This window comes from Ixodes scapularis, unplaced genomic scaffold (assembly GCF_016920785.2).
Source record: "Ixodes scapularis isolate PalLabHiFi unplaced genomic scaffold, ASM1692078v2 PGA_scaffold22__2_contigs__length_789307, whole genome shotgun sequence".
Classification (NCBI taxonomy): Eukaryota; Metazoa; Arthropoda; class Arachnida; order Ixodida; family Ixodidae; genus Ixodes; species Ixodes scapularis.
The window spans coordinates 442,048-459,751 of record NW_024609849.1 but is presented as its reverse complement, the minus strand read 5'-3'; the positions used below and the strand labels follow the sequence as shown (position 1 = coordinate 459,751).

At 52.4% G+C, this 17,704-nt stretch overlaps 3 protein-coding genes and 1 pseudogene across 3 annotated transcripts; all 4 read right to left on the bottom strand.

Moving 5' to 3' along the window:
• Window positions 1-1,600: 1,600 nt before the first annotated feature.
• On the bottom strand, window positions 1,601-1,719 carry LOC120837277 (annotated as a pseudogene).
• A 4,852-nt stretch (window positions 1,720-6,571) lies between these two features.
• Window positions 6,572-7,252, bottom strand: LOC121836285 (histone H4). Its single transcript, XM_042291147.1, has one exon. The coding sequence runs from the start codon at window positions 7,125-7,127 to the stop codon at window positions 6,816-6,818; it is 312 nt and encodes a 103-aa protein (XP_042147081.1). The 5' UTR covers window positions 7,128-7,252; the 3' UTR covers window positions 6,572-6,815.
• Window positions 7,253-9,383: 2,131 nt separating this feature from the next.
• LOC120837249 (histone H2B-like) lies at window positions 9,384-9,914 on the bottom strand. Its single transcript, XM_040206494.2, has one exon. It carries the CDS (start codon window positions 9,814-9,816, stop codon window positions 9,442-9,444), a length of 375 nt encoding a protein of 124 aa, XP_040062428.1. The 5' UTR covers window positions 9,817-9,914; the 3' UTR covers window positions 9,384-9,441.
• Window positions 9,915-13,217: 3,303 nt separating this feature from the next.
• LOC120837236 lies at window positions 13,218-15,382 on the bottom strand. The gene has a single exon (XM_040206477.3). The coding sequence runs from the start codon at window positions 15,274-15,276 to the stop codon at window positions 13,360-13,362; it is 1,917 nt and encodes a 638-aa protein (XP_040062411.2). The 5' UTR covers window positions 15,277-15,382; the 3' UTR covers window positions 13,218-13,359.
• Between the last annotated feature and the right edge of the window lie 2,322 nt (window positions 15,383-17,704).

The following is a 17,704-nucleotide window of genomic DNA, read 5'->3' as shown; positions in this document are numbered from 1 at the left end:
ATATATACTTCGCTATGCGTAAAAATATTTTTCGTTGCGTTAGAGAGTGAAACAGGTCAAGCTGTAGAGTCCGGCGCGCGCTCGAGCCGCGATTCGATCGTCCAAGATCAGGCAAAAATTAAAGATAAAAAGAACTACTCGCTTCAGAAGAGTCTCTTTTTCTGTGCTCTTAGCGCACACGTTTTTTGAGCGGCACACAAAATTAAGAATCTGCATCTGCGTTTATTATTACCTTTTTAAACTCAAATCGACCATCCACCCAGAGCGCCCGAAAACTTGTTTTGCCTTCCAAGTAAGTGGTTAGATCGAAATATGAAGAAGAATAACTCCGTTTAAATTCAAATAATTTTGACACCTATTAGAGAAGTTCATTAGCTTTCGGAAAATATATACTTCGCTATGCGTAAAAATATTTTTCGTTGCGTTAGAGAGTGAAACAGGTCAAGCTGTAGAGTCCGGCGCGCGCTCGAGCCGCGATTCGATCGTCCAAGATCAGGCAAAAATTAAAGATAAAAAGAACTACTCGCTTCAGAAGAGTCTCTTTTTCTGTGCTCTTAGCGCACACGTTTTTTGAGCGGCACACAAAATTAAGAATCTGCATCTGCGTTTATTATTACCTTTTTAAACTCAAATCGACCATCCACCCAGAGCGCCCGAAAACTTGTTTTGCCTTCCAAGTAAGTGGTTAGATCAAAATATGAAGAAGAATAACTCCGTTTAAATTCAAATAAGTTTGACACCTATTAGAGAAGTTCATTAGCTTTCGGAAAATATATACTTCGCTATGCGTAAAAATATTTTTCGTTGCGTTAGAGACTGAAACAGGTCAAGCTGTGGAGTCCGGCGCGCGCCCGAGCCGCGATTCGATCGTCCAAGATCAGGCAAAAATTAAAGATAAAAAGAACTACTCGCTTCAGAAGAGTCTCTTTTTCTGTGCTCTTAGCGCACACGTTTTTTGACCGGCACACAAAATTAAGATTCTGCATCTGCGTTTATTATTACCTTTTTAAACTCAAATCGACCATCCACCCAGAGCGCCCGAAAACTTGTTTTGCCTTCCAAGTAAGTGGTTAGATCGAAATATGAAGAAGAATAACTCCGTTTAAATTCAAATAATTTTGACACCTATTAGAGAAGTTCATTAGCTTTCGGAAAATATATACTTCGCTATGCGTAAAAATATTTTTCGTTGCGTTAGAGAGTGAAACAGGTCAAGCTGTAGAGTCCGGCGCGCGCTCGAGCCGCGATTCGATCGTCCAAGATCAGGCAAAAATTAAAGATAAAAAGAACTACTCGCTTCAGAAGAGTCTCTTTTTCTGTGCTCTTAGCGCACACGTTTTTTTAGCGGCACACAAAATTAAGAATCTGCATCTGCGTTCATTATTACCTTTTTAAACTCAAATCGACCATCCACCCAGAGCGCCCGAAAACTTGTTTTGCCTTCCAAGTAAGTGGTTAGATCAAAATATGAAGAAGAATAACTCCGTTTAAATTCAAATAATTTTTACACCTATTAGAGAAGTTCATTAGCTTTCAGAAAATATAAGAACTGGTACAAAAGGACACAACCCTCCAAGAGAGCAGAAAAAAAAAAGAAAAATGCCATCAGCACTCCGTGTTCCCAGGTGGTCACCCTCCCAAGTACTGACGGATCCCGATGCTGCTTAGCTTCGGTGATCGGACGAGAACCGGCGTATTCAGCATGGTATGGCCGATTTTTTTTTTTTTTCTTTATTGCCTGGAACAGGACAGTGACATTCACCATCACCCCGTACTTAAAACAACAGGGATAAAAACGAGGACATCAGTCAGCTCGGCTGGTGTCAGAAATCTTAAAAGTCCTTTAGGGTAGCTAGCCCCTCAAGAGCAGGCAACCAATCAGGTCGTGGTTCCTGCGCCTTGTACACTTCAATCAGAAAACAGATATTTTCAACGAAATACTTGCTAACAGGGCGTACATCAACATCTGCGTGGCGTACAGCCATACGGCACCGCCATATACTGTGCAGGCCCAGGAGCATTATCATGTCATACGGCACATCGTCCGCTCTTTCTGTGGGTAAAAACCTAATTCCCTGAGGCGTTATTGGGAGGTCCTTTTTGAGAGTCCTCTGAAGGACGTCCCAAAAGAAAACCGCGTCCCAACAGTCGATGAAGACGTGTTCAATAGTTTCTCGCTTTTTACACAAAAAACAGTTATCGGACCATGGGACCGGTATACCTTTCTCAGATAACCAAGCTTTAACGGGGAGTGTTTCACTGTGTAACTTAAAGAAAAACGTCTTGGTATAGGCAGGGACCAGCATTCTTTTAACGCGCTTTAAAACATCTTGCCCTGGGCCTGCACTGTACAACAAACGATACAAAGGCATGGGGAAAAGCGCATCCATCAGGTCTCTCGACAACCGTTTACGCGACACACCGGACAAATACTGCAAAGAAAAACGTGCTGTTAAAAACCGATACGCACCAACAACCTCTTTCAAGTATCCGCGTAAACCAGGGCAGATGTCTACATTCGTCGCCACCACAAAATCTGGCAGGGCACTGCGCAGCCGCGTCTGAATAACTGTACGCAAAAAAGGGTCTTGCTGGTCTCTAAGGAACATAAACCTGCTAACCAGTTGTCTTATAAACAGGTGTGAAAGACCTATACCACCAGCTTTGACCCTACGAAAAAGATTTGTGCGGCTGGTTCGTTCCCAGGCCGAGCTCCAGATGAAAACGGCGAAAACACGATGGATCCGCTGAATGTTAATACGTGAACAATACAAAACCTGCAACAGATACCAGACTTTTGCAGCCAGAAACAAATTGCAAACAGTTGCCCGCGCAAAAACGGATAAACCTTTTCCCCCCCATTTCTCGGCCTTTACACGCAGAACTTCAGTCTCATCCCTCCAGTACTGATCATTGACGCGGTACTGATCCAAGGGTACTCCAAGGTAACGCGCCGGCGTGTCGGACCAGACAATACGGTCAAAAATAGCGGGTGCTGAGGGCCAGTCACCGTGCCAAAAACCAACACACTTCTGCCAGTTGACTGCACTACACGTCTGTTCACAAAATAGTTCTGTTAACTGTACAGCCTTGCTCACACTTTCGTGGTCAACACAAAATATCGCTACATCGTCCGCGTAGGACAAAAGACGGACCTCAGTTTCCTGTAGTCTAAACCCACGTATCTGACTGTTATGAATGATGCTCAAACAAAAAGGCTCCAGAAAGACACAAAAAAGTAGCGGTGAAAGCGGACATCCCTGCCGCACAGAAGAAAGTAGGGGAATGCGCTCACTAACAGATTTATTCACTACGAGACTGGTGGCGCAGTTCTTATACGCCATACGGATGCCGTTGTATAAGAGAGACCCTACATTAACGTGTTCTAAAATCGAAAAAAGAATCTCGTGCGACACACGGTCAAACGCTTTTTCTAAATCCACTTGTAGCACCGCGACCCTACGGTGCATGGCGTCACAGCACTCTAGAATGCTGCGCGCGACGTGCACATTGGTTACAATACTTCGGCCTCTAATGCCGCAAGTTTGGTGCGGACCGACGATGACGTTAATAACCATTTGTAAGCGTTCAGCCAATACCTTCATGAAAATTTTATAATCAACGTTGGTGAGCGTTATCGGTCTATACGCTCCAACAGAACGGAGTCGCTCGGGGTCCTCGCTCTTTGGAATAAAAATCGTGTGCGTACACAAAAAGGAAGGAGGCAAACAACCAAGGTCGTACGCCTCAGCGAAAACGCGTTGCAATAAAGGTGCAACTTGATCTTTAAACGTTTTGTAAAAATCCCCTCCTAAACCATCTGGGCCGGGCGACTTTCCAGGCTTTAAATTATCTATCGCTTTTTCAATCTCCCACAGCTCTACTGGTTGTTCTAACCTTTTTCTTGCTTCATCATCGAGTTTCGGCATTAACGGCAAAAAGGTCGTTTGGAACTCTGCTATCTTTGAAGCACGATAACTGAAAATCCCTTTGTAGTACTCAACAAAAGCACGCACGATGACTTGTCTTTCACTCGTCAAAGACCCTTGATACTGTATCTCGCTTATTTCATTCTTGCTAGCGTATCTCTTTTCTAACCCTAGGGCTCTTTTAGTGGGTAACTCCCCCCGTGATAAACGCTGTAAACGTGCTCGAACCATGGCCCCTTGATAACGTTCGGTATCAAGGGCCTCAAGGCGTTTCTTTAAAACACTGATGTCATCGGAAAACAGCCCGGGTGATATGCTGTCCGCGTTAAGCAAATCTTGTAGCAGCCCCTTTAGCTCCGTAATTTCTTTTCTTTCCCCATGTTTTAAGGCAACAGATCTTTCAATGGCGCTCATCTTAAATTCTTGTTTTAACAGTTCCCATTTCGCCCCGACACTTTTTCCTTCTTTTACTTTATCTAGTTGTTCGAGACTTTTACGCACCTCACTCGCAAAAATATCGTCTTGTAAAAGCTTCGAATTTAATTTCCACAGATCCCAACTGAAATTATTGGCTTTTTCCTTTGAAGAGCCCAATGTAAAAGAAACAAGACAGTGGTCGCTGAAAGACACTGGGTCCACTGCATACGTTTTACAGGACCTGACGAGTTCCAAAGAAACATAAGCTCTATCCAACCGTGCGTGACTAGCACCTTGGAAGTGAGTAAAAAATAGGCAGGTAGGACTTGATGCACACTGACCCACGTCTTCCAATTCACACTTCTGGACCATATCACTTAGAAAAATGGTACTCGTATCTCTATACTGCGTGCTGTTCGATCGGTCACGCGGCTCGCAAACGCAGTTGAAGTCCCCTAACAAAATGACAAGTCTATCGGTTTGGACGAACTCGAAAATGTTTTAAAAAAATACTAATCTTTCTTCCGCCTTATTAGGGGCGTAAACGCACAAAATACGAAACAGTTTACTTGAAATGGTCAAATCGCAGAGGACCAGGCGACCAGACTCGCAACTAACAACTCTGGTCACAGACCCAAGAGACTTCCTGATAAATAAAAGGCATCCCCCCGACGTTCCCACGGCGTGACTGACGCATACATCGTAACGTGACTCAAAGAGCCGCACCATGCTCTCCGTCCGGTCTTCGCTCTCTATCTTCGACTCTTGCACGGCAATTACGTCGAGGTCTTTCTCAATAAACAAACGGCTCACTTGGCATTGCCTACGCCTCGCGTTTAAACCTCGCACGTTTAAAGTGCCTACTCTCAAAGGTCTTTGAAACATAAAGAAGGGCTAGAGAAAGAACAGGCGGGGAGCACGGTGCTTACAGTGTGAAGCGGGCAGCAACGTGCCGAGACGACTCACTGTGGCTACTCCTTGTGGCGTACAGGAGACGCGGGCCGGCTCTTGAACCGTCCCACCTTCCCGCACCACTCACGCTCGAGGCGTCTCAGCTGTCCTTCCCCACCCCTGGACGGCGCATCATCCAGACGACGCTTCACTGTAGTGGTTTCGACGACCATAACGTGGTCGTCGTCGCCACCCTTGGCGACCGCGGGCTCCCTTCCTTGGACGGCATCCACTGGTGCTTCCGGAGTCGCCATTCCATCCCTCGCCGAAGCACCACTGGTTCCTTCGGGAGCCGTCTTGGGCGATGGTTCCGTCTGAGAAGCGGCGGTCTCCGTCTCGCTAGGGCCTCCCTTGGCTTCCTCCGATTCGGGCTGCCCTTGAGGCACTGTCAGCATCGCCGGTGCAGCCGCTTGTTCCGCCTCTTCTTCGTCCATCAGAAGCTCCGTGGACTCCGCATTGGTACTGCCGCTGGCTGCACGGGCGTACGTCTTGACGCAGTCCTTGGGCTCGTGTCCGAAACCGCGGCACTCAGCACACCAGGGTGCCCTGCAGTCTCGGCGGATATGCCCAGTGCGACGGCACCGGAGACATTTCGCCGCACGCCCGGGCACCACGACCAAGACGTTTCCACCGCAGAGACGGAGTTGGTGCGGCAGGCTCTCCAGCAAGACTCCCTCGTTGAGGGTGATCCTCACGACGAGGGTCGTGGACTCAACGTCGACGAAACCATCCACCTTCCACTTTTCCCTCGCGACTTCCTTGACGGTCTCAAATGGTTCGAAGGCGCGCCGAATAGAGTCCACCGGCGCGTCGAACGAGACCCAGTGAAGCTTAACGCGAAGCTCCCTCCGGTTCGGGTCGACGAGCTGGCACGTCAAACCTTTCACCTGAAGACTCCCTGCTTCCAAAAGCTTTGCTTTCGCTTCCGGAGTTTTCAGTTTAAGCAGCCAGACGTGGCTCATCTGGTAGGCGCCCAGACCCGCCACGTCTGACAAAACGCCCACCTGTTGCAACGGCTGCCTGAAGTCTTCAATCTTGTACGGGCGCCCGTCGAGGTCAGCGTGCAAAACGACGCTGAGGTTTGCAGCATCACCGGTGGGCAGTATCGGCAACTGCATACGATATTCCTTAGCAGCAAAAGACCTGTTATCACCGCGGCCGGGCACGGCCGCCACCGCTTGCAAGGAGCGATCCATATCACGTCCGTCCGCTATCGCGACCGGCAGTGGAATGATTAGCATGGTATGGCCGATGGCAGGTGCTAGGGCAACGAATGTTCGACTGCTGCCTGAGAAGATTGGTACACTCGGCTGTGGCGCACAAAATGGTAGAGACCCGCGGCAAAACAACACTCATGACAAAAGAGGAATCACTCACCCAAAGCAGTGCTTGTTTTCAGGATTACAGAGAGACACGGGAGGGAGGCGTTGGAATGAAAACCCGTTTCCAAGATAGATCGGTACTGGTTTGGCCCTGAAAAGGGCCGTTTTCGATGTGTGTCCGACGGCGAGACGGCTGTTAACCACCGAAACCATAGAGGGTACGGCCTTGCCTCTTGAGGGCGTACACCACATCCATGGCCGTCACGGTCTTCCTCTTGGCGTGCTCGGTGTAGGTGACGGCATCGCGAATGACGTTCTCCAGGAAGACCTTGAGGACGCCGCGGGTCTCTTCATAGATGAGGCCGGAAATGCGCTTGACACCACCGCGGCGCGCTAGGCGACGGATTGCAGGCTTGGTGATCCCCTGGATGTTATCGCGAAGAACCTTGCGATGGCGCTTGGCACCACCCTTGCCCAGGCCCTTGCCGCCCTTGCCTCTTCCAGACATGTTTGCTGCAAAAACAGGGACGGAAAACACGACCGCACCGTTCGCCTACTTCAACAAAGACTGGCGGCAATGCTCTACGGGTCCGACCAAGTGAACCCACGACGGCCTCCTCCTCTCCCGCCGACGAATGGGGGCAGTCCTGCAGCTTCGTATTGTGGCCGACAGGTGGCTGCGCACTGGAAGCAAGCGTGTGTTGATGAAATGCATGGCTTTAGCAAAGGCATTCATACACCTCGCCCATTTTGAGTCTTCATAGTTGTATGTGCAAAACATTGTTTTTTCTAGGTTCCAGGAGATATATATTTTAGCGGGATTAAGATTCGTTTTCGCTAAGTCAATGGGAGAAACATGTCAACTCAGGAGTGCCGAGCTTCGCACCGATGCAGCTAGTCAAGGGCCCGTTTTCACATGCGAATAAAAAAGAGTTTTATAAACGTTCGAGCAATCTATTCATCGGAACTTGTACAAGACACACTCTTCTCACGGCACACAAAAATTAAAGTTTCTTATCACTGGCGTTTTTAAGCGCGCAGTGCAATTCACCGCCATGGTGAGCCGGGTCGACAGCAAGTTGGGTCACCCAAGAACACAGTTTGATCAAAATATTGACTTATATAAAAGGGTCCGGTTTTAAGTGCTCATTACACGGGACGAAAAGTCTTTTTGGCTGGCGGAAAATTTGATACTGAAAAACTTTTTACCAAGCCTTCGGTCTGTTAAGAAGCAAAACCTGCCACCCGAAAGCGGCCAGTTCGTGCCGCTGCCGCGAATCGCGCAAATGAAGTAAAGTAATAAAACAATTTCGTCTAAATTCAAATGCTTTTTACACCTACCGAAGAATTTCATTAGCTTTCAGAAAATATACACTTCGGTAAGCGTAAAGATATTTTTCGTTGCGTTAGAGAGCGAAACAGGCGAAGCCGTAGGGCCGGCTTCGCGCTCGGGCCGGAATTCGATCGTCCAAGATCAGGCAAAAATTAAAAATAAAAAAAAACTACTCGCTTTAGAAGAGTCTCTCTTTCTGTGCTCTTAGCGCACACCTTTTTTTAGCGGCACACGAAATTAAGAATCTGTAGCTACGTTTTTTATTACCTTTTTTAAGCTTAAATCGACCAGCCGCTCTTAGCGCCCGAAAACTAGTTTCGGCTTCCAAGTAAGCGGTTAGATCGAAATATGAAGAAGAATAACTCCGTTTCAATTCAAATGCTTTTTACACCTATTGAAGAAGTTTATTAGCTTTCAAAAAATATATACTTCGATATGCGTAAAAATATTTTTCGTTGCGTTAGAGAGTGAAACAGGTGAAGTTGTAGAGTCCGGCGCGCGCTCGAGCCGCGATTCGATCGTCTAGGATCAGGCAAAAATTAGAAATAAAAAGAACTACTCGCTTTAGAAAAATCTCTTTTTCTGTGCTTTTAGCGCACACTTTTCTCTAGCGGCACACAAAATTAAAAGTCTTTATCTAGCTTTTTTTAAACTTAAATCGACCAGCCACCCAGAGCGCCCGAAAACTAGATTTGGCTTCCAAGTAAGTGGTTAGATCAATATATGAACAAAAATAACTCTGTTTAAAATCAAACGCTTCCTACACCTATTGGAGAAGTTCATTAGCTTTCGGAAAATATATATTTCGATATGCGTAAAAATATTTTTCGTTGCGTTAGAGAGGGAAACATGTGAAGCTGTAGAGTCCGGCGCGCGCTCGTGCCGCGATTCGATCGTCTAAGATCAGGCAAAAATAAAAATAAAAGTACTCGCCTTAAAAGAGTTTCTCTTTTTTGTGCTGTTAGTACACACTTTTCTTTCGCGGCACACGAGATTAAAAGCCTGTATCTACGTTTATCATTGCATTTTTTAAACTTAAAATAAGAACACTCGAATTTAAAAGCAAGTTATTTGATACAACCGTGGCTCTAAAAAGAAAAACGCTGCAACTCGAAAACACAACACTTTGGAGTATGGGCTCCCAACGGCTAAAAACCACGCGAATATATCCTTTACATACGCGAGCGATGTGCAATATTTAGGAAGGTCACTCGTGCCCTCAAAAGCAATGAAATACAATGTTTTTTTTCACCGAAACAAAATAAACGACATCCGACTGTGGCTACAAGAAGCCAAGTTCGACTGCACAACAAGAAAAAAGACATACTCTTTGCAAACATGCGCGATGCAGAAGCACTGGGTACTCACATATTTCTTGAAAAGAGAGACACGGGAGTTGGAAGTCATCGAGAGACGGCCGTTTTGCAGGGATGAGTATGGCCCTCAAAAGGGCCGTTTGTACATACAGCAGGGAGATAGCTCCTGGGTGTTACTTGGAACTGGTGTACTTGGTGACAGCCTTGGTGCCCTCGGACACCGCATGCTTTGCCAGTTCACCCGGCAGCAGGAGCCTCACAGCTGTCTGGATCTCCCGACTCGTGATGGTCGAGCGCTTGTTGTAGTGAGCCAGCCGAGACGACTCTGCTGCGATGCGCTCGAAGATGTCGTTCACGAAGCTGTTCATGATCGACATGGCCTTGCTGGACACTCCGGTGCCGGGATGGACCTGTTTGAGCACCTTGTAGATGTAGATGCTGAAGCTCTCCTTCCTCTTGCGCCTCTTCTTCTTCTTGTCGGTGGCACGCACATTTTTCTGTGCCTTGCCCGCCTTCTTCACTGCTTTTCCGCTCGGTTGGGGGGGCATCCTCGCGCGACTTGTCTTCGGGAGAAGATCGACGTTGTTACTCGCAAAAAGATGGCGAAACAACAACTGGGGCAACCTGAAATTTTTTTAGTCAGAGTATTGGGAGGAGGAAATCAAAGGAAGTGTTGCTGAGCCGGAAGCTCAATATGTCACCTTTGTTTTGGGGTAGGGGAAGGGGAGTAAAAGATAAAGATAGAAAAGGGGTTGTTGCGCCAGCTTCGCGCCGCCAATGCGCGCCGCCGCGCCACGCAAGCCGCACGAAGAAGCCCCCCCGGCCGAGCAGAGCGGCCGGTGAAATGCGCTTCTTCTAAGTTGAAGTTGGGCAGAGTCCCACTTGATTCTTGAGATAGTCTTCAGAGGTCTTCCTTAAATGGGCCGTCACAAAACACACCAGCGCCAAGCACCACCCAGGAGCCCTGTTGTACAAACCTAATATTAAGCCGAATTAGGACCGAATCAGAATGGTAAATAAATATATAAGTAATTAAATAAAGTTGGGCCGGAATGATAAAAAATTGTGGCCAGGAGGAAGTTTGTTCCCATTAGTCTTGCGCCGCGATTGAAGTGTCAATCGCGGTGGCAATTTGTTACCGAGGGGCCCAAGCGAGCCGTCTCATAACGGCCGACCGTCCTAGGTCAGGACGGTCGGAGCTCCTGTGAATGAGGCCGCGGTGCGAGGAGAACGCAGCGCGGTGAGAATTCAGTTACCTCCGCTAGCGATGCAGAGGCCCCGCAAGCAGAGAGTCCCGCGCGAGAAGCTAAGTCAGCGCGAAGGACAAGGGAGCGGATCGCAAAGATAAAGTTTCCGCGATCGTGAGGAGAAATACCTTTGAGTTTGGTATCAATCCAGATGTGAGGGTCGCCCGGTGGTCCGGAACGCCAGGCGGTCGCTTCCCAGAGCGGCAGCAGCGAGCGAGCCGTTCAGGAGGACAGCGGCGCCGGGGAGAATCCAGGCGCCCGACTAGGGCATTCCAGACGACAGGCGACCGGCGCGATGTCCGGGAGGAAGAAGCGGCGGTGAGTCACCGCGCGATGCAGTCAGACGAAAACATCACGTGATGAGGAGAGGGGTACTCGGTCAGTGAGAGTAGTTTTGTGGAGGCGGCGAAGGCGTCGCGGCAAAGGCGCGGCGCCAACGTTGCCTCCTGGTGGCGGCGAGAGACACCACTCGCCCCGCCGAGGCTGTAGCCCCCCGCACCGCGCGCCGCCCGGAAACCGGGAGGCGCGCGATGCCAGAGTAAGCGAGCCGATGCCTCTCCCCACCCCCTACGTCACGGCGCAGGGGCTAGTCGGCCAGCGGGCCGCTGAAACCAGGAGAGCAGAATTTGTAGATTAAATAGATACTAAATAACCTGGGGGATCGACCTCGATGATGGTGAACCTCTTGCCTTTAGCGCGCGCACCACCACCGATGAAGATCCCACAGTTTCAGCCAATGGCGAGCGAGGCCCGCGTCTGGCCAATAGCGGCGGCCGCAGCTCCTGCCTCGCGCGTTCCCGGCCGCGCGCTGGCCAATCAACGACCAGTCGGCAGCGGGGTGCAGAGGCGCACGGTCACGGACAGTCCTCTCCCTGCAGCGAAGCACGCCGTCTCCGCGATCTCCGTGCTCGTCGGTGGTTTACAAGTTATTTTCCAGGCGTGTTTCCACCAGGAATTTTGCCAGGGCCTTTAGCGCTGTCTCTGCCGCAGGTTCGAGAGAGAGAGAGAGAGAGAAGTCTTGCAAAAGAGGAAAAACCATCGTTGGAGTTACAGCCATGGGCCGAACGGTCATCGTTGGATTGGGGGAAGGGAAGGGGATAAAAGCTGATAGAAGAAAAAATTGTGAAAAAAGAGAGAGGGAGGTTGTTTCGCCAAAGCCGACAAGCGGGGCGCGAGGAGCCACAGAAAGTGGCTGGTAGAAAAGGGGGCGGAGCCGAGGAAGGAAGGAGATCCTTTAAATGTCCAAGTGTCTTGTCCAGAAGCCTGTAGCACATCTTCACAGAGTCCAGGGTGAACGAATCAGGTTCGGCACGCGGTGTCCGAATTTCCAAGCACTGTCACCAGTCACACCAACACCAAGTCTCCCAGTATTCCGAGCCAAAGTGCAATGGGTCGGCGAGCATCTCTCTGCTGCATGTATACACAACACGGCGTTGCGAAAGGATTGGGGGGAACATTAATAGATTCCGTTCCCTCAACAGGGGCGGTCGAGCCTATTGTATGCATAAGGGACATTCCGCAGAGTGCTACGGAATGACATTCTTTGCCTGTGTTTGGCTGAGTGACCCACGCGATTTAACGCGTGGTTCACCAAACGCAAAGGTAGAAATTACTTGTATGGCATTTTCTGAAAATGCCTGACCCTTGGCATGCCTAGGGTTTACTAGCTTCCGAATCTATCATTCGAAAACTTTTCACGGCTGGGCGAGGTTAGTTCCTGCCCATTAAAAGGGAAAAAAAAAGAATTCCGAATTTATTATTCGAAACCCGGACTCAGTAAGGTTATTCCTTGCCCGCGAGAGAAGAATCAACATAAATAAGAAAAATGGCACGGCGCCAGAGCGGGACAGCGCGCGGGGAGACTGTTTTGCCAAAGCAGAAGGGGCCCCGCGCGAGGGGCAGACCTGGCGAGAATAAAGAATAGAAAAACAAAACGCCGGAGGGAAGCTATCAGTTAGGATTTGCACAAAGAGCAGTCCCTGCTGCGAGGCAGGAAAGAAGAGATCAAAAATAAAAGCTAAAAGCAGACAAAGAACGCGAGAGAGAGGCTGTCAATCAAATCGTGCGCGAAGGACGCACCCGACAAGAAGCGAAGCCAGAGAAAGAAAAGATAGCCAATACAGTCTTAAAAGTGTTAAGTGGGTCAGGGGGCCCACGCAAGGGGTGGCCCAGCGCGCGCGTTCCACGAGGAGCTATCAGTTAGAACTTGTACAAAGAGTCCTCCCCGCTGAAGGCAGGAAAGAAAAATAAAACTAAAAGCCAAGAAGCAGACGGAAAACGCGAGAGAGAGGCTGTCAAACAAGTCCGGCGCCAAGAACGTACCGGGCAAGAAGCGAAGCCAAGAAAGAAAGATAAACAATACAGTCTAAAAGAGTTAAGTGGTTCAGGGGGCCCTCGCAAAGGGTGGGCCTGCGCGCGCGTTCTAAGTGGAAGGCAGTTAAGTAAACAGAAAGAAAAGAGAAGCTGAGTCTAAAGAGGAGGCTACAAGAAAGGAGAGAGAAAAAATAACAGCCGGGGGTGCAGCGCGAGGGAGAACCAAGGCGAATAAAGTAAAGAGAAGAAAAACGCGAGAGAGGAGCTGTCAATCAGCTCGGCAGCAAGGAGGAGAGATTACGGGAGAGGAGGACGCGACGCCCTGCAGGCCCTGCCTGGATAGCGATCGCGTCCCCCTCCGCCACGCGACCGGCGGAGAAACCGAGTTTCCCCGAAGGAGGGAAAGGAGGAGCGTTTTCGGCGGGCGGGCAGCAGCGCCAGGCCAGGCCTTCCTAGTGGGGTGAGCTTTCCCCGAAGCTCTGCGGCTGTCGTCTGCTACAGATCCTTTGTCTCTTGCGCGACCGTTGCAGCCTAGATCTCGCCGGCCAGCCCCGTCTCGACGAGGAATCCTGCGAGCGCTGTTAGGGCACTTTGCGCCGCCTTACCTTGCGGTCTGATTAGAGTTTCAAAGCTGTTCGTGCTACATCCAAGGGTGATGTAGCGACGAAACAATCGCTCACGTTCCTCGCCGAAGTCCGGGCACTCGCGGAGGAGATGATCGGCGTCCGCGACGGCCGCCGCGCATCTCGGGCAGCTTCGGTCGCCGTCGGCTCGCCACCTCGCTCTGTAGTCGGGGGTGAAGGCGCTGCTCGTGCGCAGCCTGTGGATCACCGCCGCTTCGCCTCGCCGCATGTTCCTCGGGGGCCTCGGGGGCAGGGGCCCGTGCTCGAGCTCGGGGTGGCGGGCTGCCACCACTCTTCTGACCAACAGGCGTGCATCGGAGAAGGCCGGGACCTCGGAGATCGGGTATGCAGGATCCTCCTGCGCTTCGGCGGCAAGGCGATCTGCTCTTTCATTACCTGCTATTCCACAGTGTGCAGGAACCCATTGGAAGGCCAGCGTCCATCCCCGGCGCTGCAGCTCGATGGCTTTTTGGGCCACCACCTTGGCCAGTGCTGGGGCCCTGTCCAGGTTCTTCAGGAGTCCGAGAGCAGCCTTGGAGTCACAGAGTATCACCAGGCGGTCTGGCTGCCCCTCGGTGTCCACGATGGACAGTGCCAGGATCAGCGCCGCCAGCTCAGCTGTCGTGGAGGTCGCCTGGAAAGAGAGCCTCTCGGCGGCCGTGCGGCCGGTGTCCTCCGACACGGCCGCGGCGCTGGCCGAGTGGCTCGCCGGATTTACAGACCCGTCCGTGAACGTCTTCGCCCAGCCCAGGAAGTGCTCGTGGATATGATGCTCCGCGTGCTGCCTCGCCGTCGTCTCAGCCATGTGCCTCTTTGGTGCATCGAGACCTGCGTTCAGTTCGACTCGCAGCGGGGGCTCCTCGCTCGGTGGTGGTGGTGTAGGGTTGTTCCCCGGGCCGCCCGCGATCCGAAAAAGTTCCCTCGCGTGCGCGGCGAGTTGGGACCGTGTGCGTTGTAAAATACGCTCGGGCAGCCCGGTTGTGCCCCTCGACTCACCGATCCGGATGAGGTGCCGCATCGCTCGTTCGGCCGCTGCGAGTCTTACCGTGGTGACGCCTGCATCGTTCAGTGTGTGGCGCGAGGAGGCCGTGCGGGGGACTCCGAGGCAGACGCGAAGTGCAGTGCGTTGCATCCGTTCGAGCAGTTCCCACTGGTTCTCTGTGAGTGTTAGTAGCGGCAGTGCGTACAGTGCGCGAGAAAGAATCAATCCCTTGTAGAGGGTCAACAGCATACCCTGTGAGGTTCCGCGGCGAGTACCTGCAAGCATTTGGATTATACGCGCGTGGCGTCGGCACTTACGGATTACCTCTGCAACCGCAGGAGCCCATGTGGCTTTCCTGTCCAGTTGCACCCCCAGGTAAGCTGCTTGCTTCTTGATTGGAATTTCTGTGCCGCCTGCTTTGATTGACATTGAGAAGCGATATGTGTAGTGGGGGGCATTGCACAGAACGACGGACTTGCTCGGGGAGAGGGACAGGCCGAGCAGGGAAAGATAGTGCTCAATGTTGGTGACTCCTCTCTGCAAAGCTTTCCGCACGGCCCCTCGGTGCCATCCCCGAGCAGTTGCCCAAAGTGCAATGTCGTCTGCGTAAACCGCTATTTGGAGGCGCTTGACTCCCTTTTGGCCAATGTTTATGATTTGCGGGAGGGCCGACATAGCCACATTAAACAGCAAGGGGGAAAGCACGCCCCCCTGGGGGACGCCACACCTGATTTTCCTGGGAGTGCTGAGTCCCTTGGCTGCTCGTACCTGCGCCTCTCTGCCGCTGAGATACGCCCTCACGTAACGGAGCGGTCGGCCCTCGATTCCTGACAGCCTGAGCATGTCCAGAATTGCTGAGTGTTTGACGGCGTCGAATGCTTTAGACACATCGAGAAGGACGACTCCCGTCGTCCATCTCTTTGCCTTGCTTTCCTCGAGCGTGGTCACCAGATCCGCGATGGCGTCTGGGGTGCAGTGATGCCGTCGGAATCCACACGTGCTTTCCGGGTAGCCGCCCACCGACTCGAGATGGTATTCGAGTCGGCTTTTCACCATTCGTTCGAGTAGTTTCCCCATGCACGACGTGAGCGCGATGGGTCGGAACGAGCTGGGATCTTTTCTGGGCTTACCCGGCTTGGGGATCGGGACGACGACTGCCGAACGCCATTCGGAAGGGATGTTGGCGTCTCGCCACGCTCGATTGAACAATTCTAGCAGCGCTGGGTAGCTCGCTTTGTCGAGGTTTCTCAGCGCTGCAGCGGTGACGCCGTCTGCTCCGGGGGCCGACTTTTTACGTGGGAGCGATGCCAGGGCGCGTTCCAACTCGTGTAGCTGGAAGTCTCCGAGCCCCTCTGTCATCTGGGGCTTCGCGTGCCACTTCCAGTCTCGCCATCCGGGCGGTGCATCTCGGGCGGCAGGCGCGGGTGGGGGGGGAGAGCAGTGCGTCCGCTAGAAGTTCTCGGACGTCTGCATCGGAAATGTTAAGCGCGAGTGCCATACCTGCAATAGGATCTCGCGGTCCCGGTCGGTTGCAGAGGGTCTTGGCCATTTTCCACGCCTTGGTGGCCCCGCGGGGGCCGTCGAAGGACTCACACTTCTGCTTCCACTGCTCCCTGGCGAGCCTCTTACCGTGTCGCTTGAAGAGTGCATCCTGGCGTCGGTAGCGGAGTGTGTCCTCGTGATGGCCCGTCCGCAGGGCCACCCTCTGTGCCTGGCGTCTTTGTGCTCGGAGTTGGAGCCAGCGAAAGTCAGGATTAGGACGCTCAACGGGGATACTCACTGACGTGGTGGCCTCTTTGAGTGCGGCGCCGATGGCCTGGCTGTCAAGGGGCCAGCCCATCGCCTCGTACTGGCGGAGGAAGGCACGATACCTGTCCCAGTGGACCACCTTGCACGTTCGATTGGGTGGCCGTGGGGCAGGTCCCGATGTTATGGGAACGTGGTCGCTCCCCCAGCTGTCTTGCTCGAGCACCGTGGTCAGTGGGAATCGCGCCGAGCAGAACGTTAAATCGAGTACGCTCCGCTCGACGCCTCGTCCGATGAATGTGGGCTGCCCTGTTCCGCTGTACTCCAAGTCGGTTTGGGCGAGGGCCTCCTGCAAACGCTTGCCGCGCGCGGTCGTTTTCCTGTCCCCCCACAGCTCGTTGTGCGAGTTAAAGTCTCCGCCGAGAATGATTATGCCCTGCTCTTGCGCGTGAATTTGTTTTACAACCTCTCCACCCCACGCCGCGTTGGGGTGAACGTAGCAAGAAAAGATAGAAAATGTCTGGTTATTTTTCTTTACCCGAATACCTACAAGTTCCGAAGTGTCCGAGCAGTAATCGGCGCTCTCGATCCGGCAGTGGGTCGCGTCTTTGTGGACGAGCACGGCCGCCCAGGGTTGTTTTTCCCGGCCGGGGCAGCAGTAGGTGGTGTAGCTGGGAATGGTTAGTTTGCTCACGTCCATTTTTGGCTCCTGCAGCAGCACCACCTCGTACGGCCTTGCCAAGAGTTCTGCCCTCAGGTGGGTGAGGCGGTTGCCGAGCCCGTTCGCGTTCCACTGGAGGATCGAGGGACAACCTTTCACAGCATTAGGCTTACTTGTTTTCTTAGGGCCTGTAGGCATTCTCAGTTCCTTGCCGCGAACGTTGCATCCCCGCGGTGATGCTGTGTAGTAAGGTCCCCTCCGGGATCATGGCTGTAGCCTGCCGATTCTTGAGGAAAAGCGGGATTAGTGTTTGGAGCAGATCCTCCAGGGTGTGGATCATGTCGCGCATTTCCTGCGCGGTGGGGGGCGTGTCCGTCTCGTCCCGCCGAGGGGAGTCCCCGGCGCTGTCTCCTGGGGAGGCTGCGGGGAAGGGGGGTGAGGGGGGCACCTGTTCTTGCTGGGGGAGAGGCCTTTCCCTCTCGCCACCGGGTCGGTCGTCCGCGCGGGGAGAGGAGGATCCTCGCAGGTGCCGTGCGTCAGCTGGGCGCCGGTCATTGACCCCTCGCTGCTGCTGTTGGCTGTCTGGACGGTAGGACCTGCGATAGACCTCCTTCCGCCGCTGCGGCTTACCGACTTCGGGGATTTTGGCGCTGGGTTCCGTGTTAGTGGAGGCCTCTCTTGTCTTGACTTGTGGGGGCTGTGGGGCGACTGGGGGGATTAGTTCGCGAGTCGCACTCACCGCGTTTGGCCGACTGCGCGCTTCCAGCGTTGGGAAAGTGTCTCCCCAGACTGAGCTCGCTGGGAGCACGCTGGTCTGCCACGCGGGAGTCTGGCTGGCTCCGCTGTGCATCCAGGGGGGCGGGG

Bases quoted from the DNA above. Each gene is read 5' to 3' on its own strand.
- LOC120837236 (XM_040206477.3), bottom strand. From the start codon at position 15,276: ATGCTCAGGCTGTCAGGAATCGAGGGCCGACCGCTCCGTTACGTGAGG.
- LOC120837249 (XM_040206494.2), bottom strand. From the start codon at position 9,816: ATGCCCCCCCAACCGAGCGGAAAAGCAGTGAAGAAGGCGGGCAAGGCA.
- LOC121836285 (XM_042291147.1), bottom strand. From the start codon at position 7,127: ATGTCTGGAAGAGGCAAGGGCGGCAAGGGCCTGGGCAAGGGTGGTGCC.